We start from the raw sequence: 23,456 nt of genomic DNA on the forward strand, positions 1-23,456 counted from the left end.
AGGGAAAATTAATCACAGAAATTACTTCACAAATTTAATTTGTGGAATATTAATCTCGAATTAATCTAAACTTGTATAACTTATAATATAAATTATTTTGAAAGATTTGATAGAAAAACAAGTCTCTAATGCAAACTAATATTTTATCAATTACAATTAAGGTTTGAAAACAATAAGTTTATTAGGCAATACTGACGTACCTTGCGATGATGCAATCCAACTCTAAAAGCAACTCGTGCTGATAACGTGTTGTGAAACAAGCCTAATAGCTGAACATATGACAAATGGATGTAGGGAGAAAGATGGAAGATTTCATTGATTAGGTGTGTTATATAATATGATACAATGATATGTATATATAGGAGAAGATAACTTGAAGAAAAAGCCTAACTATATTTGGTATTGATAACCACAATAATATATATTTATAACACAAATAATAATTATAAACTTTCATGAAAATTGCTCTTTAATGAAGCAAGATCCTAGTTAAGAATCATTCACAACTATAATTTATATCATAACCAAAATCAAAAGAAAGCAAAATCCTAAAAATAACAAATCACCAAACTTCATAAGACAAAAAATCATAAAGAAAAAAAAAAGACTGTTATCAAAACAAATATCCACCGTCATAAAGTTATTAGTTACTTCAAATGCACGAAATTATTCACCAAAAGTTGCTTCCCAAATGTCACCTGCATTACAACAAGTATTGAATTAGTATATTAAGAAAAGAAAATGCACATATTCTTATAGAGCCCTAATAATATTTCAAGCAATTTATGTTCAAAGCAATATATGTTAAAGTTTTAAATAAATTAAGCATATAAACAACTGAATTGTGTCCAACCATTTATTATCTCCTCATAGATATCATTTCCTTGAAAGTCTCCTTCATCAAATCCTATATCTGCTGCCAGGTTTCCGAAATAACTGTCCAACAAATCTGAAACAAAATATATATAAGTTAATATTCAGTTTGAGTTGGGTCAAATAATGAATCAAACCACACAACTAATATTTGGCAATTTCGATCCATTTACTTTTGACATGTTATTTACACATATTAGAAAAGGAGATAGAACCTGAATTAATAGAGAGATCATCTTTCAAATCCGAAAAGCTAAAGCTTCTAGGGAACCCAGACGATGATGAGTTGGGTTCAACAATCGGGTCATTCATGGGCTTCGGGTTAGACTCTTCACCAACAAAGAAAGGAACATTATTTGTAGGATCTATTCATAAACGCGAATTCATTGAACATTCCATTCACAATTCCCACATTTGAGTTGTGGTTCATTTGTACGTTTTGTGACATATCAATGCTAGATTGCATGCTTGGGTGAAATGGTGGCCCACCATTAATGAGTCCACATGGTAGTTTGGTAATTGTTGATGGATGCATATTCTCTATGTTTATAGCTTATGAGATAGATGGTGCATAACATGTAGAGTTTTGATACACTGTTAAATAAATAAATAAAATATATACGAGTAATGGAAGAACTTATGAATTTTCCATTTCAGGTTATATTTTCTGAAACAGAAATAATTAGCAGGAAAGGAAACAATTAAAGCGGACCCAAAACTAATATTATTAATTATAATAATCAATTAAAAATATTTAGCTAAACTTTTCAGACAAAAAAAATTAAATCGAATGGTTATCTAGAACTAAAAAAATAAAAATCGATTCCGGTTTATCCCAAAACCTACCCGAACTGTTACAATGTTAGAATATCTTACATGTAGGAATATGAGTCCCATTAGCAAATGGAACCGAAGTGCTTTCAGTCGTGCGATGCTTATTTTTATCAAGAAAATCATGATAACGTCTGAAAAATTCTGGATTTTGCTCTTCAAGTTTTTGCCAAACTGAAAGATGGCATATTTGATATTTAAATATAAAGTGATGAAAACACTACTAGGAATACGAGAAAACATTACCGAAACTTGTAAAACTTGGTTTTATGTTTGCGTCTTCTTGCAACTTAGTTATGGTTTCACTTTTGTTCATGTGTAACATAATATGTTTTTCAATAAGACCTTGTACCTGAAAAAATAAAAGAATATTAAATTTAAATATTAAAAAAATTACATTTATAAATGTTACAAACAATATCAAAACTACAACATATGTTTAAAAACATACCCACGTCAAATATTTAGCAAATTCGTCGTTGACTTCTCCGTTATTCATCTTTCTTCAAAATCAAACAATATGGATTCAAACAATATTAATTTCACACTGCATGATCGAGCTCGAGCCGACCTTAGACTCGTTTAAAGTTTTCTCAATGCATAAAAATAATTACAAACGTATGTAATTATTTTTATAAACAATAAACGAGCTGTAATCAAGCCTGAAAAACGAATCATAAGGCAGCTCGAGCTTTAGAGAAAAAACTTGAAATAATGTAATAACTATATATGTGAGACTAATGTTTACCTTTGTGATATACTGATATAGAATAAATGTTAGTTAATGGTAGTTTGAAAGAATAAGGATCTAAGGTTATTAGATACTAAATCATAGTATATTAAGGTATTATATTGTAGAAGATAGTTGTTGTGTCGTACAACTCATACTTAAATAATATGTAACAAATGTATCAAGATTATGAAAATAACAAAAATTTAACTGTAAAGTCGAAAACAATCCAATCAAAGAACTTGAAAACCTAAACATTATTAATAAATCAAAAAACATCACTCAGTTTAAGCTTCTACAGCTCAATTATATATTCATACCAAAACATATTAATATGATCAATAATTAAAAAACAAACAAAGTTAAAGTTGTAATATATATTTACCTTGGACACACGTGAATGGTTTTGTTTGAATTATTCTACGTACTGTTTATCTTATCATATTCTAGATTATGTATCTATATACAAATGGAATGGGTTTTAATTTTGGGTTTTGAATTTGATTTGGTATGTCTTTCATATGCCAGCATGTAATGAAGAATTATCTAGTGAAAAACTATGAAAACCATTTTTTAATTATTGTTTCCAAATAGAATTGTCGCCTGTGGGGAGACCAAAAGAATAAAACGCAATCTATGAGTATTCTAATATGCAGATCATCATCATGTTAGTGAGCCAAAACACAAATCTTTCATGATCTAAATTTGGTTCAGCTCAATTAATCTACATACTAATTAATCTATATCATCCAAAATGAATAAAAAAAATAAATAAATAAATAAAAAAGCATCAATGCCAATTATGGGTGAAAAAAACCGAGCTTAGCCACGCTAAAAACCGGATTCTTTTCTATTTAAGAGGGTTTGGGCTAGTATATAAACAATCCTCTTGTCAAATAAAACATTTTTCAAACTCAGTTGAGGCTCGGGAAAAATTTTCAAACTTGCCCTCGGTTCATTTGAAGCTTTATTTCTGAAACTCAAATGAGGCTCATGAGAAAAAATTTAAACTCGGGCTCAGCTCGATTGTTATTTAGTTATTTTATTTATAAATTTTATTAGTTAATTTTTAAAAAATTTTGAAAGAGAGAGAAGATGAGGTGAAGGGAAGAGATAAGAGTAAAATTAGACTCGACTAAAAGCCACGACTTTTTAATAATAATGTTTGAGGGGGGTTTTTAAACTAATTATTAATAAACTAAAAGTAACCCTAATTTATTAAATAATAATAAAAAATAATCATTACTTTAAACCTAATTAATTAAATAATATTAAACTTAACCCTAATTAAATAAATTATAATAAACTATTAAAACACTTAGATAAATTCAGATGATAAAGATAACTACCTAGGCTAGAATCCCCAATGTTGCGGCAATCAAATAACTGGCAAACTTAAGTTATGGAACTGGGATCATAAAATAGACCATTGACCTTCAAGAAGACGCATATGAATTTCTAATAAGTTTTAAGACTCACCAGTTTTATAAATTAAACTTCCTTACGGTTATTTAATAATTTATGTTTAAATATCTTTATGACGAAATCCTACCTTACAGCGCGGAAATCAAAGATAGCTAAGTAGACTTAATTGACTTAATAGACTAAGCTGACAATCAAACCTAGAAGGGCTCCTTACGGAGAACTAAATCTAGCAATTCTGACCAACAAAGATCTATCAATAACCTATCACCTTACAGCTTTATAGGCTAGCAGCTCACTTTTATCTATTTAGTTATTATATTGTTTCTATGATCTTAATCGATATCAATCATAAACTAGTCAAGAACACACAGTAAAAGACCTAACAAAACCCTATCCTATGAAACAATCACCAAAGGGCAATGTGAAACAATAAGTCCAAGTAAATAAAACCAAGCAATCATACGCATCAATTAACTCAAACTCAATAGTTTACATAAAACATAAAATCCATAACGAAAGAAATCCCAATTAAAATCAAATCGAACAAAGGTTCATCACGACCTAGGTAGTTTATGAAGTTTTAGCCTAGCATCGTATAATCTAAATCAAACAAAACAAATAAAACCGAAAGCATGGTGAAATAATGAGAAACGAAAGATTAAAGGCGATAAAACCCGTAGTCTTCAATCTTGAACGTAAAGCTCTTCACCGGATGTTCTCGTGCCTTCCAAACCTCCAAATAACCCGAATGATAGCTCTCAAAAACTCCAAATTCGTCTGGTGGCAGCAGGTTATGTTTAGGTTAAAGTTAGGGATGTTTAAATACTGAAAACAGGCCCAACAGTTAACAAAAACGAAATAAAAAATCTCATCAGGAGTCACTAGGCGCCGCGTGACCAGAAAGACTTCTGAGGCCGTGCGGCGCGGCGTGTAGAAGTAGGGGGGGCTGTCAGACCGGCCTGGTCTAAACGGTTCTTTGTCCGGTTCCTTCCTGACGCGTTCCGGATCTCCGTTTTGGCTCTTTTTGACTCGTTTTTCGCCCTTTCCGATCAAGATCAACTTCATTGCCTACAAACATATAAGTGTTAGTAGTATACAAATCTCGACTAAAAACGAACAAAAACTATTAAAATATTAAACAAAATATACACGGGAAACATAAATATTTAGCATTATATCAAATATCCCTACACTTATTCTTTTTTCGTCCCTGAAAAAGTTTGATGCAGTTGGGTCAAAATCGGAAAATACATTCTTAAAAACATATAAGTTAATTTAAAGCTTAGATAAACGCAAAAACCATGATCACCGATATTGTTGTCCACTTAAACCCATGCCTTAATCTTTACTGGGACAAATAAGATCCGACAATAATATTACTCAGTGGTTTACACACTTAGGACCCGCTTATTTTAAGTTTTTACCGGACCAGACCACCCCAACTTGACTTAAACCTCAAAATTAGCAGATTTAAAACTTTTGTTACTCTATTTTTTCATGAATATTAAAACGATCAAGGGTATTGTTTATCCACATAAGCTTAAGCATCAAAGTCTACCAAGCAGCCATTAGATACGATTAAGGTACAATTAATTAATTAATAGCTAGTGTTCCCCACAACATGACATACCCCCGTTATCAAGCAATACACCAAACCATCACCATAGGTGAGTATTCAAAATTTTATCTGTATGGCTTACATGTGGCGTGTCCCTTGTGGTCCGTTTATTAATGGTAATGAGACGCGAGCAAGGAGACCCCACATGGCTAACGGCATGGATGATCAAGTCAGTAGTGTATTTGTACTTTTTGTACTTTAGTGATCATGTTTATTGACTTATGTGGCAGAAAACTGCGGGTTTGATCTTTTTAGCTTTATTTTAAATATTCACAACCCCACTTAGGAATTGTGAATACCCAGATGAATAGAATGCATACAGACTCATAGTCTCCGGACCCGAGGCATCCCATCAATACAAGAATAAAGGTTATAAAACCATACACCAATGAGGTGTAAAACACTAAAACTATGCAGTTTAAGATTTATATCACCGACTACTTGGTATACTCTAACGTTAGACCTACCCAAGTATCATATGATAACGTATTCAAATTTTAAAATTAATAATATTTCCACTTTTCATACCAAGAATTGAGGCCTGAGTATGGCCCGACCTTTCATTACTTATTTTCCACAAACAAAACGCTTTACCCATAAAAGATTTTCGACCCATTTTATCAAATTGCCCTTTCATTCTCAAGGCTGAGCCTACCGACACATCCCAAGTTAAATGTGTTTTCTTTTATATTCTTATATTATTAGTAGTTTGAAAAACCAATTTCCGATAAATATCATCATCTCCCACTTTAACTCAAAAAACTAGATTCAAGGGACATTTTTAAAACATTTTTCAATTTTTTTATTTTTATATCAATTATTTTTTTTTTAAATTAAACTACGACGGATTGAAAACTACGACACAAATATCCTATCCCCACACTTAAATTTTGCATTTTCCTCAATGCGAGGATAAGGACAACTTAAAATAAAATAAAATAAAGTAAAAAAATAAAGTCGGACTACAAAAAATTAAAAACCTAAAAATAAAAATAAAATAAAATATTAATAAGCTAGATTATGGAAAAGACTTAGCTGGTAATATGTGCACGAAATATGATGCCAAAGTCTTCTTCCATGAATGCCCTCCAACTACGAACATGCTCAGCAAACAATAACTCTTCTCTCACCCATGAACGTAAGCGGCAAAAATATTGACAATATCTAATAATATATCTTATCAAATAAACCAATTTGATAGACATTATGCATTCAAATAATTTCACCAACCGACAAATATATAAAAATAATAATCATGAGAAAATAAATAAACATGAAGTATACAGCTCCACTGCTCTATCATCCTCACACTTGTTTTTCTCATTAAATTTTTTCTTGGGGATCGTCCCTCTAGCTCACTCAATCTTTCGTTAACCTATCAAACTCAAAAATACAAAAACAAAGAAGAACTACAAAAAACTACGTTAATGACTCGATGACTTGTACAAAACTCGTGAAACCTCTACACACTTGAACTTAATCAGGAGGTTTCTCCTTGATTTGGACCCTATCTAACTCGTTTAATTCCACATGATACTTAACAAAAAGTAATATATCAATGATGGAACCGCATAATATTAAATTAGAATTAAAAACCAGTAACGGGTCAGACCACCTATATTTAAACTTACCTAGCAAGAGACGAATGTGTTGTAAGTATCGAGAAGGCTGGTCGTGTTTGACATTTAATGGCTTTTTCACCCCCGTATACCATCTTCTAAAGTATACGCAACTTCGGTTTTCACGTAACCTATCATCCTCGGCCTTATCCCGTGGTTTTGATTTATGATCAGCATTCAAAACACAGTCCACGGGCCGGCAATGGAGTTCTTCCTCTAACACCACATCCTCATTTACACTATCCTCTACAAGTAGGGCCTCGAAAAACACAACATCCTCATTAACGTCCAATGTGTCTCCCCCGTCAGAATCCGACAATCCATCCAACTCCAGATTCAGGATTTCATCTTCCTCGTTAAGCTCATTATCAACCTTAACTATATCCTCAACACCAAACATTAGCTCGAGTGACTCTCCCAATTCTATCTCTTCCTCAAACATAGGTTTCACCATGATTGATCTAAAATACGCAGCTTGCTCTTCTTCGTCTATTTCATCATCAGAGTCACTGTAACAACTTGCAAAATCAACAACACATACCTGTGTGGCAAGAGGTGGGACTTTATCAGCCACTTGTGTCTCCGTATCTGGAATGTTCTTCTCTGAATCATCTATGTACTCCATGATTGGCTCTTTCCCTTCTTCTGGAAACATCGGGAACAACTCGCCTAACTGATTCATGTATCCCAAATAGTTGCCTTCCGCATCATACTTATAACCAGGTGTCGGTTGATGTTCTTTTTGCATGATCTCATCTTCGGTTTCTCGAATAAATTCGCTATCTGACTCGTACACGCATTGGGACATCTGCTTTGACTGTTCTTCCATCTTTGTTAGTTTTTCAGCGATTTCTTTAAAAACATCCTGGAGACCTGCAAAAACATATAGTTGATTTCTTAGTATAGCATCATGTTCAGCTAATGTTTGTTGGTATTGGACATCTTTCTCCAATGGTCGGGTTAACACTTCCTCGATCTTATTCAAATACGCCTCAACACCCCTGTTGGGGTTGCTCTCGGAATGTTGACCATAATCTTGCCCTTGTTTGTATTGATATCCCCGATCCAGTTCGTTAATGACGGGGACCCCTGTGAAATATAAGACTGTTGCTACACATAGGGGTTAGTACGATTATTTGGACATGCACGAGTCATATGAAAACCACCGCATCTATAACAAATAAAGCTAGAACCCTTGTATGGACAATCAATGGGTAAATGAGGATCACCACACGTATCACAATTAAAGTTACTATAGTATGGGCATTAAATGGTAGAGTGAGGTCCATCACAAATTTCACACATAAATTACTAGAATCTAAACAAGCAAAAGACACGGACAATTAGACACCTACGACTCAAAACAAAAAATAAACACGTAAAAATCTAATTAACTAAAACCCTAAAAATCAAAAACACAATAGCACGTATATAGCAAGTAAGTTCAATCAAAGCTAATAATGCAATCGCCAAGAGTCCCCGAAAACGGCACCAAAAACTTGGTGTGCTAAAAGTAGTCAAATAATTATTAACTAAAATTACGCTAAACTAGACACTAAGTAATACTCTAGACTCATAAACTACTAACCGGCAAGTGTACCGGTCGACTCTAGTACACCTACGTAAGTCCGGATATCGAACCCGCAAGACTCTTTAAATTACGAAACTAGCTAATTAGACTCGACTAAAAGACACGACTTTTTAATAATAATGTTTGAGGGGGGGGGGGGGTTAAACTAATTATTAATAAACTAAAAGTAACCCTAATTTATTAAATAATAATAAAACATAATCATTACATAAAACCTAATTAATTAAATAATATTAAACTTAACCCTAATTAAATAAATTATAATAAAATATTTAAACACTTAGATTAATTCAGATGATAAAGATAACTACGTAGGCTAGAATCCCCAATGTTGCGGCAATCAAATAACTAGCAAACTTTAGTTATGAAACTGGGATCGTAAAATAAACCATTGACAGAAAACCCGAACATGACCCTTGACCTTCAACAAGACGCTTATGGATTTCTAACAAGTTTTAAGACTCACCAGTTTTATGAATTAAACTTCCTAACGGTTATTTAATAATTTATGTTTAAGTATATTTATGACGAAATCCTACCTTACAACGCGGAAATCAATGATAGCTAAGTAGACTTAATTGACTTAATAGACTAAGCTGACAATCAAACCTAGACAGGCTCCTTACGGAGAACTAAATCTAGCAATCCTGACCAACAAAGATCTATCAATAACCTATTACCTTACAGCTTTATAGACTAGCAGCTCACTTTTATCTATTTAGTTATTATATTGTTTCTATGATCTTAATCGATATCAATCATAAACTAGTCAAGAACACACAGTAAAAGACTTAACAAAACCCTATCCTATGAAACTTTACCAAAGGGAAATGTGAAACAATAAGTCCAAGTAAATAAAACCAAGCAATCATACGCATCAATTAACTCTAACTCAAAAGTTTACTTAAAACATAAAATCGATAATGAAAGAAATCCCAATTAAAATCAAACCAAACAAAGGTTCATCACGACCTAGGTAGTTTATGAAGTTTTAGCCTAGCATCATATAATCTAAATCAAACAAAACAAATAAAACCAAAAGCATGGTGAAATAATGAGAAACGAAAGATTAAAGGCAATAAAACCTGTAGTCTTTGATCTTGAATGTAAAGCTCTTCACTGGATGTTCTCGTGCCTTCCAAACCTCCACGAAACTCGAATGATAGCTCTCAAAAACTCGAAATTCGTCTGGTGGCAGCATGTTATGTTTAGGTTAAAGTTAGGGATGTTTAAATACTGTAAACAGGCCCAACAGTTAACAAAAACGAAATAAAAAATTCCATCAATTGTCACTAGGCGCCGTGCGACGAGAAAGACTTCTGAGGCTGCGCATCGCGGTGTGTTGAAATAGAGGGGCCGGTCAGACTGGCCTGGTCTGACCGATTCTCTGTCTGGTTCTTTCCTGACGTGTTCCGGATCTCCGTTTTGGCTCTTTTTGACTCGTTTTTCGCCCTTTCCGATCAAGATCAACTTCCATTGCCTACGAAACATAAAAGTGTTAGTAGTATACAAATCTCGATTAAAAACGAACAAAAACTATTAATATATTAAACAAAATATACACGGGAAATATAAATATTTAGCATTATATCAGTGACCATATGTGGGATGAGAAGACTTTGTTCATGGAAACAATCATTATATGTTACACTGTCACCGCCTACTTGTTTCAAGTTCCAAAACTCTTCTTCTAACTTTTGGAGTTCATGTTTCGGCCAAAACTTTTTTAGCATGAGTTTCTTGAGGTCATCCCATGGCAACCTCAGCCCCAAGAGAGTGTTTCTCAACATTCCACCAGGTCAGGGCACTCAGTTTGAAGACGCTTGAGGCGTAGGTGGTCTTCTTATCTTCCAGGCATGCACAATAGAGGAACACACATTCCATATGCTCAAACCATTGGAGGAGGGTGGTAGCGCCCTCGGCTCCAACGTAATCGGTTGTGTTGGCATTCGTGAATTGTTTAAAGGAGCAAGCAACTGGGTTTGGGTTCACGGGTGTGGTAGCAACATTCACTGTTTGAAGCTGAGCAATAAGTGTTGGAAGAGCTTCCACGACTCCCTTCGCAATGCGGAACGACATCTAGGACCAGAGTTGTTAGTGTGACGGTTACGGTTGATGAGGCGTGATGACCGTCGTTTGAGTCAATCACAAACCTAATTAAACTACCTATATAGGATAAGTAAGGTATCTTATCCACCAGGAGTATGTGGTCAATGTGATTCATGTACATATTTAATATTATTAAGTAACTGGTTTTTAGTGCTGATCACACAAGCAATTAAAGTGAATTTCGGGAACTCAGCAACAAGCAAGTAAACGAGTTTCAAGCAATTAACAAAGCAAATCACACCCAGGAATTCAAGTAAGCAACCTACAGTTATCTCATGCAACCTAACAGATTAATTATTATCGATTAACTACAGACTGATCAATCAGACAAAACCTTAGACATCAACAATCACTTTACACACGGCACTGGTTATCAACAGTCCTTGCTAGTGTGACTCAGTTAAGGGAAATCGTATGTTTTATCGTATTCAATCTAACCAAACAGTCATATGATCAATTATCTAGCAACTGGTAACAAATCGTTCAGATTAACGTAAACCTAAATCGATTGAACACACAGAAATACCAAACATCAATAATCATATATCAATCATCAATAATTATACAAGATTGTTCTTAATCACATAAGAATAACTATAAAGATTACAAACTATACATCTCGGGTGCGATTCTAGGAGATTAGCTGTAACATCACGTAAATTTCGGGCCAAAAATATCAAGTTTCCAAAGTCAAGGGACCAATTTTGTCAAGTTCCAAACTCCAGGGTCAAAAGTGAAAATTCTGTTTTCCTGACCCATCGCGATACGCGATGGATCAGAAGAGACCTCCATCGCGTATTGCGATGGGGTGTCTGACACAGTGTGACACGTGTGCCACGTGGCACACGGTGGCACCGTCTGTCACCACGTGGCAACACGTCTGCCATGTGTCGCCACGCGACACAACGCCTGCCATGTATCACCACGTGGCAGGTCTACCCTGTGACTCAGCAAGCCTACATCGCGCTACGCGATGGGCTTGCCAAGGGACCCATCGCGTAGCGCGATGAGGTCTAAAATCAGCTCTATAAATAGCAAGGTACGGGTCTTCAATTTCACACTCAAATCACACATACTACTCTCTCTCTCTAACCTCTCTCCAAACATTGGGAAGCACGCCCTCGATCAGCCTCAAAAACCGTGTCCCGATTCCTCGATTTCCGCACCCAAATTCCAACACCTCGATATTCGTGCCATAACCCAACAACGTTCAAGAAGATGATATCTTGTTAACGTCCCGACGTTCCGACGATCATCTCGAAGTGCGTGCCGTGAAGTGTTTGTTTTCGATTCGCGTGTCCAAACAAAGGGTTGATCAAGCGTGTGTTGAAAAAGAAAATGGCGTTGAAGTGTTGCCTGAGTGTGTAGGGTTTATTGAGCCAAGAAAGGTAGGCATAATGTCCGAATAAAATAATAATAAAATATTATAAAGGCTTAATACCCCAAGTCGAGGTTATACTCGATGCCTCGATAAACCAAAGAAATATATAACAAAGAAAATAAAAGAAAAGAAAAGTAAATATATATTTGAGTATATATATGCGTGTATAATTATTCTTTGTTATAAAATTTATTATTTAAGTATAATGAGTATCCTACTATACTATTAAAACAAATTAGTTTGCCTCCACATACCCCTTTCCTATTGGAAGATTACCTTTCCATCCAAAATTATCTTGCACTTCTCTATTTTTCTTACCATTTAAATAAATCAAAAATAAATTCTATTCCTAATAATTAAAATAATTAATATATTCATTTAAGTCAATAATAATACCGGTTTCCAAGTTTCAATTCTTTCAACTTCATTACACCCTTTCCTTCATACTCAACCTTACCTAATCAACAAAATCCTCCATACAATCGGCTATTATTTTATGTCAATCGGACAATGATTTGATTAGATCTGACATATTCAATTGACACCGTCGTTCGTCTAAATAAGGGCAATCGACGAGAAACGAAATACTGAATTACATCCCGGAAATGATTTTCGTCAATCGATGATTAGATCCATGTCGATTGTTAATCAGATCTTCACTTCGATGGTTGTTTTACCGTCAATCGATGTTTTTCTGGTTAGTATTTTATATTGTTAGGACAGTATGTTTAATTTTCCTAGGTTAGTATTTTATATTGTTAGGATAGCATGTTTAATTCTTAATCTTAATTGTTAATGTTAATTGATATTTTTAATTGATAATTCCTATGTTTCCTATGGTTAATAGTTAATGTATAATTCATTCCAGATTTCAATTACATTATATGTTATATGTTAAATTTTTATTTTTTGATGTGTCATTGATTCCAATTTTCAATTATGGTATTTGTTAAATTTTTAATGTGTAATTGATTCCAAATTACAATTATAGTATTTTGATTTTTATTGATTCATATCATTAATAATACCTAACAACTTTTCAAAATCAGAATTTGAATTCGTAGTCAACTTAATGTCTAATTTTGTAAACATTAATTATAATATAATTGAATTTATATCATGATGTTGGGGTTTACGCTTTTGTAGCGTCGAGGGCTCAGTCTTGGAAGCTACAGAATCACATCTTTAGGAATAGTGGAGTTGTCGACCTGGACTCAGACTACGTGCAGGCCCTGGAACGCCTAAATGGCGCTCTCCCAGACTTTGACATTGGCGGTTTCTCTAATAAGGACATCGCCCCACCAAAGCCTCAAAAAACTTTGGCGAATGCCCTTTTTGGCAAAATCGCTCAGAGCCTGGGAGAAGTTTTTGGATTGTCCCCCCGACAGATGGCGGTTATTGAATGTTTACAAGGTCCTCATGCCCAAGATTTTCTGACCGTTATTCCGATTGATGGCTTGGGCCAAAGCATGTATGCGCTCGAGTATAGGGCCATTCTTAAGTACCATTTGATGGTCCCAATGTACCCAGAAGACGAAACATGTCTGATCTGCCGTAAGGCTTGCCTGGATAAATTCGGAGAGCACGCGGTTCATTGCAAGGAGATGCCTGGGTTCAAATACCGACATGATTGGGTGCGGGACGTTCTTTGGGACATCTTAAGGCGGGCTGAGATATCAGCTAAAAAGGAAGCCCCCGTAAACTTCCTTACAGACCCCACGGAAGGGAGATCCACTCTACGACCGGCAGTTTTGCTCGTCTTTGGTTGGGCCAGGGGAAAACACGCTTGTGTTGACCTCAGAGGGGTATCTCCTTTAGCTGGTTTGAGAGATAATGGGTTTGTAGATGGGCAAGCAATGACAGGGGCTGAAACAAAGAAGGTGGAGAAACATGCTAAAGTCTGCGAAGAGAACCAACATGTTTTTGTCCCTCTGGCTTTTGATACCTTTGGCTCCTTGGCACCGGAAGCTATCCGTTTCCTAACCAGGGTCCAACGGGTTGTGCATAGCAATGTGTCGACTCCAAAGGGGCAGGGGTATGTCTTTAGCAGGTTAGGGTTTGCAATTCAGAAAGGGGTGGCGCCGCAGCTTGTTGCCCGCCTACCTGCTATGTTGATGTAATATCTTTGTTTCTATTAATCTTGTATTTCAAGAAAAATTTGAATTCGTAGTCAACGTAATGTCTAATTTTGTAAACATTAATTATAATATAATTGAATTTATATCATTTATGACTTATGAGTTATTATGATTTTGTTAAAAATAAATCCCTAATTACATTATGCAAATTTACTATATTTATTAATCGGTTATTATACAAATCCCTAATATATTCTTTAATTTTACTATATTTATTAGTAGTAAAATAAGTTTATAACAATATCAATTACATTTTTTGAAATTCCTGATTGTACTCCCTAAATCAACTGTATTTAGACCTTTCATTTTTTTTTTAACAATTCAAACTTTCTAACAAAAACTGTTTATCTATATATACTATAACCAGAATAAAGAGATTCACACACTTCTCACTTACTTACTCTTCGATTCATATTTGTATCATTGTCAACGTTTTTCATTTTCTTTCATACGGATAAATATTTTTTTAACTCATCTAAAAGTTAATTAATGAATCTTGAATCTTTGCTTGAATTTTTTATTTGTTACACACCAACATGGAAGCATCTAACATTACCATGTTCAAAGGTTTGGATGTTTTGAACAACGATTGTGTACTGAAGGTTCGTATACTCAGACTATGACGTTTGAAGGACAACAGTAAACCAGGAGAGGACTGGTCCATAGAAATGATTTTATATCTTTCTCCCCCTCTATATATATATATATATATATATATATATATATATCTTTCTCTCTCTCTCTCTCTCTCTTGCGGTTTAGCCATTTTTGCCGACTTTCCTTTCCATATTTTCCGGTAATGTATTTATTCTACGCTAATGGTCGATTCTTATGTATTATTCGCTATTGTCATTGTCATTTCATTTTCTTTGCACTTTGTTGTTTGTATTGTTTTTAATTCTAATATGATTTTCCTATAATCTGTTTAGGTTCTACATCAAACTTCAATATTCAAATTACATGTTGAAGTTTCTATAACTACTCTATCTTTCATACAATGAATGGTTTATTTAGGTTGTGATTAAAATTTCTCTAATTGCATCTATCCACCATTGGTAATTCTAACTAGACCAAAATATATGTATTTATTTTTAATTTAGCCGGAATAGTATATTATGTAACATTAATTTAATTTTAATCATTTCAGGTTATAGCGACCCAACTTATAAAATAGCTAATTGCATGGAATGAGTATTTGATGGAAAATTGGTTTTCTTTTTGTACAACAATGGATATTAAGTTACGATTATTTATGTTTTTATGTAGGTTACACAGTTCATGTAAATTAAATCATTTTTATATGATCAATTTTAATTTTGGCAGTTAACACGTGTGAATCTTATCTTGAAACTTCTATCAATTGTTAACATGTGCGTTAATTTTATTTATTTCATTATTTTTTTACACAATTTATTTTCCAGTTTATTATTGGCTTCTATTTATTTCTGTTTTTATAATACCCTTAATTTATTCTTAATATTCATAATAAATTTATACCATTTTTAAATACGGAATTTGACTAATTTTGCAACAAACCTTTAAAGGTTTCCATACTCTTCAATCTCATCAAGATTTCCATTTTTTATATTTGACCATTTTTAGTGTTTCAAAATTCATCATTTTAATGTTTTAAAAGTCAAAAACATTTCGATAATTTTTGAAAGCTTTCTAATTAACCAATTTTGTTTTAAATTTTACAATTATGTCTAAATTATTTAGTAAAATTAGTAAAATACAACCTTACTTTTTCGATTTAATATATCTAACTTTTGTGTCATTGAATGTAATGAAACAAAAGTTAAATTAAAAATTCATTTATAATAAAATATACATTTATTTATTCATGTTTTTATATAATACCTTTAATTTAGTCTTATTATTCACAATAAATTTAAACCTATTTTAAATACGAAATTTGACAATCTTGCAACAAACCTTTAAAGGTTTTCATTTCTTCATCTCATCAAGGTTTTCATTTTTTATTTTTGACTATTTTTTAATTATCCATAACTGTCAAAATTAATGTCTAAAATAAGCCCCCTATTTAAAGTTTCAAAAATCATAAATGTTTTCATAATTTTTGGGAGTATTTCTAAATAACCGATTTGATTATAAATTTTGTAATTCTATCTAAATTATTTAGTCAAGATTTCTCAAGCTGTATAGGTAACAGATTTGTGAGCTAATTTGTGGAGTTGGTGACTAGGTTACCATCGCGTTATTATTCATATTTTGTTTTTAGGTATTATAGATTTTTATTAAATTATAGTTATTTTTTTGAATGATCAACAAGTTATATTGCAGCTTTTAAACTTTCAGTCAATTATTTAAAGTATTACCATAATTATATAGTTATTTATGGGTATATAGATGTATAATTAACATAATTATGGTAACATTTAATATTTTATTTGACTTACAATAATGATTTCCTTTATTATATCAATATCAATATTTGAATACTTATCTTTTTGATACGTTCATAAATGTCTTATATAATATTATTGTTACAGGATTTTAATACTTTCAAAAAAAATAAAATTAATCAAATCATTAAGTGATTTTAAGATTTCTCAAATTTTGACATATATATATATGTATATATATATATTTATTTCTAATTTTATTTTTTACTTTGTGGTTGGTTTTTTTTTATGGTAACGATGTCACCAAGTGGATTCTTAAACATTCAATTGCTTTCTTTATATTATTTTTGTGATTGTATTTAAATGTGATAGTCTAAAACAAAAAGAGTTTAAAGATCATAACAATGCTTGCATTCTTATTTGATCATTTTCAAAGAAAGTTTAGTGAGTAGTTCAGTAAATGGAATATTATAATTATTAGCAATGACTTACTACACATTCCATTTTTTGATACATTTCAAAAACATAACATTTATATAAAATTATTTAGTTCATATAAGTAAAAAATTCACAATATATTTCAATATATTAGCATATATTTATAATTGACATTTTTTATATAATTTTCTCCCGTGTAATACACGGGTCACTAACCCATAACCTACTAAAGCATATATTTTTGAACGTTTTCTTAATGTTACAAAGTTTTTGGGCATGTAACATATAAATTAAATAGATTTTACATGTTATTCTTAATGTATTTTTTTGGTTCATGGTTTAAGTTATAAAGATGATTGAACTTGTAATTTTATTCTTATAAATACCTTATAATTCATATATAATTATATTGTTTTTAGAAATACAACTTTTTACAATTCATTATAGTGTATAATATAATATATATTTTTCACCTATGTGGTAAACGGTTCTTTGGTTTACTAACCCGTGTTGAACATTTCTCTTTTTATTTTAAGATAATTTTTTTACAACAAAATCTTAGTCTTTGTAAAATTATATTTTAAATCCGTGACAAAATTATTTTTCGAAAATATCATTTTTATGCACACAAAATGTAATATAATAATATCGGTATGAATTTTTATTTCTATAATAAATCACACCAAATTTTGTTTTGACAATTTGAATTAATAGTGGATAAATATATCAAAAACTTATTAAAAAAATCATAAATAAAGATTATTATATGAAATAACTGAATTTACGTATTGTATATCATAATTGTCAGGACTTAAGGTGGATATTTAAAACATCATTTATTATTTTCAATATTTTTTATGAACAATCTATTATTTTTAACACATAATCATTTTCTTACGTAACGACTTAGAATCAAGTTCGGAAATGTTAGATAAAGAAATAAATAATTACTTGAAGATAATGTTGAATTCTCAAAATCTTTTGGTTCAAGGATACCGTATGGTAAGCGATTGTTTTAAAAATGATCCCGGTATGGATTTAAAGTTGTGCATTATTGGAACAATAATGGCTCTCTCATAATGAGAAATTCTGTCTAGTGGCATTCGATCACAGAATCCATTGACAGCTGCATAAATGACTAAAATTTGTTTTTCAATTGGAAGTGGTGCATATTGTGGTTGTTTCGGTACTTCTGTAAGCCTTGCACCTCTATTGAGTAATGCCTGAGTCGCAGCATCCAGGTCTGACCCAAATTGAGCAAGGGCGGCCACTTCGCGATATTGTGCCAATTCCAGTTTTGAACTACCGCAGACTTGTTTCATAGTTTTCAACTGAGCGGCAGACCCAACACGACTGACAGATAAGCCGACGTTAATAGCAGGTCTAATTCCGCGATAAAAGAGCTCTGTTTCCGAACAGATTTGTCCATCAGTAATGGAGATCACATTAGTAGGAATATAGGCACGGACTTACAACCTGTCAAAAATTTCTAAAGTTGCAACGTTAATCGTTGGTGATATTGGTGACACGATAGATTAGCGCGATATAATTGTAACGACTCAAAGCAGATCTCTAGAAAGAGTTGGAATATATATGAGAGACCCCTTTTCTACTTATGGTCAACAATATGTTGCTTTATCAATAGTGAAGAGTAGATATTGTATTAAAATGCATATTTTGGAAAAGTAAGGTAAAGTTACAAACAAGACAACAAATATGGTTTATACGGCAATATTTAGCAGTTTATGAATTTGTAATTTTTAAAGTTTTAAATTATGTTTCCAACAATGTTTTATGAATATTCTTTTTTAGTAAGTTTTTGTTTTAAGTACTTTGTTTACCTAGGAATATGAATTGCAATTATATCAAATAATTCTCCCATAAACATATGAAACAAACTTTTATCATCTTAAATATGTCTTTAGTTGACGATTTCTATATTCCACCCGTGTCGTACACGGGTCAATAACCTAGTTCTTAAATAATACAGAAAAGAATACGTTTCTTAAAAAAGAAGAAACTTAGGGTTTTTATAAATAAACTAAAGGTTTATAATGATACTTTTTAATTAAAGGTTTTAAAGTAAAAGAAAATTTGAACTAAAGGTTCATCGAGATAAACAAGACTAAAGGTCTTAAGCCGGATCGTATATCCGACTATCAAAAGTTATACTCGTACTATAGGTGCGAGATTGCAAGAGAAAGACCCAAGGACGGTGTTTGAAGCCGATCCTCATTTGAAGGTGAATACGCACCACTTTTACAAACTTAATTTCAAAAGAGTCAAACGTGTTATATGAAAAACTTTACATGAGACTAAGTGTCTCTAAAAACATTATAAATAAGAGTATAAGCCTAGCCCTCAGGCTGTAGTATACGTTTGTCTAGATCCTTTCATATGTGGTTAAATGTGGTGGGCAAATCGCACCACGCTTGGTCACGACCTCCAGCCACGATGGGCCGGACCTAAGTATGTTCGAGTGAGAATGACCATGTGTATGTTTATGGTACCTAAGTATGTCAAAACACTGCGGTGTTTTGCTGAGGTGACCTAGTGTAGAGACTCGAGTTTATAATCAATGTTTAACTTAATTATCCCTAAGCCAAGATGGGCCGAGGCTTATGTGGTCACGAGGGGTAATTAAGTAAAGAAAAGTATTTTAGCGTCAGCATATTCACCAGCATTCGTTGCTAACGTATTTTATAACATTTTGCAGGTAATCAGGAATAGAGCTTGTGAAGACGAAGAAGCTCAAGAATCCGATGGCTCGGATCTTTTTGATAAACTTAATATATTAAATGGTGGTTTTGTAAAACTTATAAACAAGTAAAACTAAACGAGACTTTATCTCGTATTTTGTATTGTAAATATTTATAATCTAAATCCACATGTTTTCATAAGACTTCCGCATTAACCCGCTACTCTGATTTATTTACAAATGTGGTACCAACTATTGATCATGCTCCTAGGCCTAAGATGGGGGTGTGACATTAGCCGAGCCTTGACATCGTTAAATCTTCAATATGGATGATATGGATCATGTGTGAGGTCTTGCCACGAGCTATGATGGTGAAAATTGCCTCTTTGGACTGCTGGAATCGCCTCTTGTTGATAAAAACGGAGTTCGGGTTCTTTGTAATGAAAAACATGATTAAAACCTAATTTTCCCGTCTGCACCTCCCATCGCGATACGCGATGGGTTCTTCACTGGTCCATCGCGTATCACGATGGACCAGAAAGTCAACATTTCATTTAACTCCCATCGCGATACGCGATGGGTCCTTAAGCAAGCGCATCGCGTATCGTGATGGGTCTTGTCACCAGCAAACTTTATTATCTTCTCTCGTTTCGCGTGCTGGACATCCCGGGTCTTCATTCCGTGCCACAACATGTCCAAATTGAGTACTTAAATGCCTGTGACCTGAAAATCAATAATGCACGTACGAAGTATCGAAGTTCCTAAAACAAACGATTAAAACTAAATAATAAACGAACTAAAACATATACACATTAACCGACCATCACATCCCCACACTTATCTTTTGCTTGCCCTCAAGCAACCTCTAAAGCAAACATCAACCTCTATCATAGGTATGTAAATTATCGCCATTAATACTAGAAAGGTTTAAGGTCATACCCTGTTTCCCAAACTAACACTTTTTTTTAGATTGACATCCCACAATAAGGTTAAGTGCTATAATATAAACAATAGAGCCGCCTCGACAAGTGTACTTTGTTTCCGGTTAAGGCACACATGCTCATACCCCTCATAATATAATAACTCTCTTCTCGGTTTAATATCTGGACTAGCAAAAGATGTTCTAGTATCACTCTGCTCTCAGTATCACTCATAAACATGTATCCATCCAGAAAACTACTTTGACACAAATGCAAATCCAGAGGTCTTTAAAAAGGGTTGTAACGGGGCTAGGTGTAAGGGTATGGAAGGGAAATTTTTAAGTAGCTCAAACGATCCGACCCGGTTTATTACAAAACATCTAAATAAACGAAACTACTATACAAACTGACTGACTTATTACAAAACCTCTAAATAAGCAAAACTAACATACATACTGATTTCACACATTTTTTTTGCTATACAAACGAACTACTAATTACGTAACTGAATATAAACAGAAATCTTTTTGGCTTTTTTCTATTTTTTTAACATAATAAACCTGATGCTTAATACTGGACAAATACAAAAACAAAAACAAATACAAAGAAACCTATTAAGCCGGATCGTTTCGTAACATAATGTCGGTGTTAGTCAAATGAAAAATAGGTCCAAGAAATGTTTTCTAAGGGACCCCCCCTCCCCTCACATTACCCACGCTCATATGTATAATGTATGAGGCCCAACCCCCAGTACCCACACTCTCGCTCATCCAGATGAGGCTTAACCTAATTGCCTCTATCACTTTTGCATTTTGCCAATTACGATCTCGTAATCCATGAACATCGATGAAAGCACTCAATTGGCATGTGTGTACTATGTATATTATATATATATGTGTTCAACTCACACACGTACCGGAGGAATAAGGTTGCCGATATAAACATGTGTACATGTCCCCATGACTCGTTATCCCCGCCTAAACGACCCCATTTTCAACTTCTCGTTATGAAAACATTTGTGAGTAAGACTATTGAAAAGCTGAAAAACCAACCATGAGTAGAAACCTATAACTTGGCATTAATGGAAATAATTAACAGTTAACAACTTTGATTTCCGAACACTCTTCGGGGTACTATTGGGCTAAAATTTTCAAATTTCCCTCATCCCCACACTTGAGGTTTACATTGTCCTCAATGTTAAAATATTTAAACAATTAATGAACATTTGAGGGACGACGTTGAAATTGACTTTTTAACTGTTAAACAATTTTAAAAATTTGGGGCTCAAATGTGCGCTACTACTAGCAAATATACAATTACACTTTTAACATTTAAACTAATAAAACAAAATAAATTATGAAACCGAAATCACCTGATATCAACGTGACTGGAAAAGGACCAGTCGGCTCGCGAACTCTCGTAAACATTACCCTCGTCTTAACCAGTTACCAAACTGACAATCAAACCTGCAAAATCTCGAGACGTGTAGAAGCAAGTTTCTCACAAGTGTAAGAGATAGGTCTTTTAAGAGTTATGAAAATGATTTTTCTTTTAATTTTATTAAAACAATTACCTAGCCGAATTAATTCGTTTCATAATAAATTTTTGTTAAACAAGTTAAAATGTTAAAAGACCTAACTCACTTTCGTAGGAATCACGATTGCATTTAGCGTATGCAACAAGCCCTTTAAACCCCCCCCCCCCCCGGTAGCCCGGGAGGACGAGTGGGGTCTCGTGAGGGTTTATAGTGAACTACACCCACAAAGTTCGATTACAACAAAATATACAAATAAATCAAACACAACAACATTCCCAATAATAACATATTAATATATACAGACCACGGGAATAAAAAAAATAAAGTAAAAAGATAACCAAAAACTACTGTGCTGGTGGATCACGGTGGTCTCTGGCGGGTCCACAGGCTGCTCCTCTGTGATAATCAATGATGTTGGGAGCGTTACCTGCGAAGAACCAAATAACAAACGAAAGTAATCATCATGGCGGACCACATTGGCCCGCGTCTCCTCTCGATGTGCCCGAACCTCATCTAGAATCTGCTGCTGCTGATAAATCATAGCTAGTGTGACTGGTTGCTGCGGCTGCTGACTCCGAGGTGGTGGCTGTCGAATCTCGAACTGCGGCTGTGGTCGCATCATGCGAGGGATCAAAGTATGATGTCTGTGTGTCGGAATGCCCCTCTGCATGGCGACAGCAACTACAAAACCCTCCGACGGTGGTACATGTGGGCCCTCTCGGACCAGGATGAGTTGGGTGGATCGTCCATCTCACAAATCCTGGCTCTCCGAGCATCCGCCAAATCAAACGTCACCGTGGGCGGTCCAGGGGTGAAGTAAGCCTCTGGATATCTTTCAAAACCCCCCAGACTCCTTGCAATCTGCGTAAGATACGGCCCCAAGGATAATTGGGCCGTCGCCCCCTGTAAACTACGGCCTCTGCCGAAGGATGTGAGGAGTAGCATCTCTATGTTGGCCTCCCTGCCAGTGATGATAGACATGAGGCACAACATATCGAAGTTGCTACACTTATCGCGACCCGAATGACGATCGGCGATAGTGTAAGCAACAATACGGTGTAAGTAGCGATGGACAGGGTCCCGAATTATGGATGCCACTACAGAGCTCGAATGGGCCCCGTCCGCAATCTGCCCTCAGAATTAGGCTATCTGAGGCTCAGTGAGCCAAAACTGTTGGTCCCG

General features: G+C 33.9%; 1 protein-coding gene and 1 long non-coding RNA gene across 2 annotated transcripts; both read right to left on the reverse strand.

Moving 5' to 3' along the window:
• Positions 1–630: 630 nt before the first annotated feature.
• LOC143611778 (uncharacterized) lies at positions 631–1,530 on the reverse strand. The gene is made up of 3 exons (XR_013149830.1): positions 1,089–1,530; positions 854–949; positions 631–698 (listed from the first exon to the last, which is right to left on the reverse strand). It is a non-coding gene; the product is annotated as an uncharacterized LOC143611778 (long non-coding RNA).
• Positions 1,531–18,105: 16,575 nt separating this feature from the next.
• Positions 18,106–22,944, reverse strand: LOC143611776 (ATP synthase subunit alpha, mitochondrial-like). Its single transcript, XM_077085925.1, has 2 exons — positions 22,623–22,944; positions 18,106–18,524 (listed from the first exon to the last, which is right to left on the reverse strand). Exons 1-2 carry the CDS (start codon positions 22,942–22,944, stop codon positions 18,106–18,108), a joined length of 741 nt encoding a protein of 246 aa, XP_076942040.1.
• Positions 22,945–23,456: the final 512 nt, after the last annotated feature.

Source organism: Bidens hawaiensis, unplaced genomic scaffold (assembly GCF_021521415.1).
Source record: "Bidens hawaiensis isolate Kalapana, Puna unplaced genomic scaffold, B.hawaiensis_p1.1 tig00032198_1, whole genome shotgun sequence".
Classification (NCBI taxonomy): Eukaryota; Viridiplantae; Streptophyta; class Magnoliopsida; order Asterales; family Asteraceae; genus Bidens; species Bidens hawaiensis.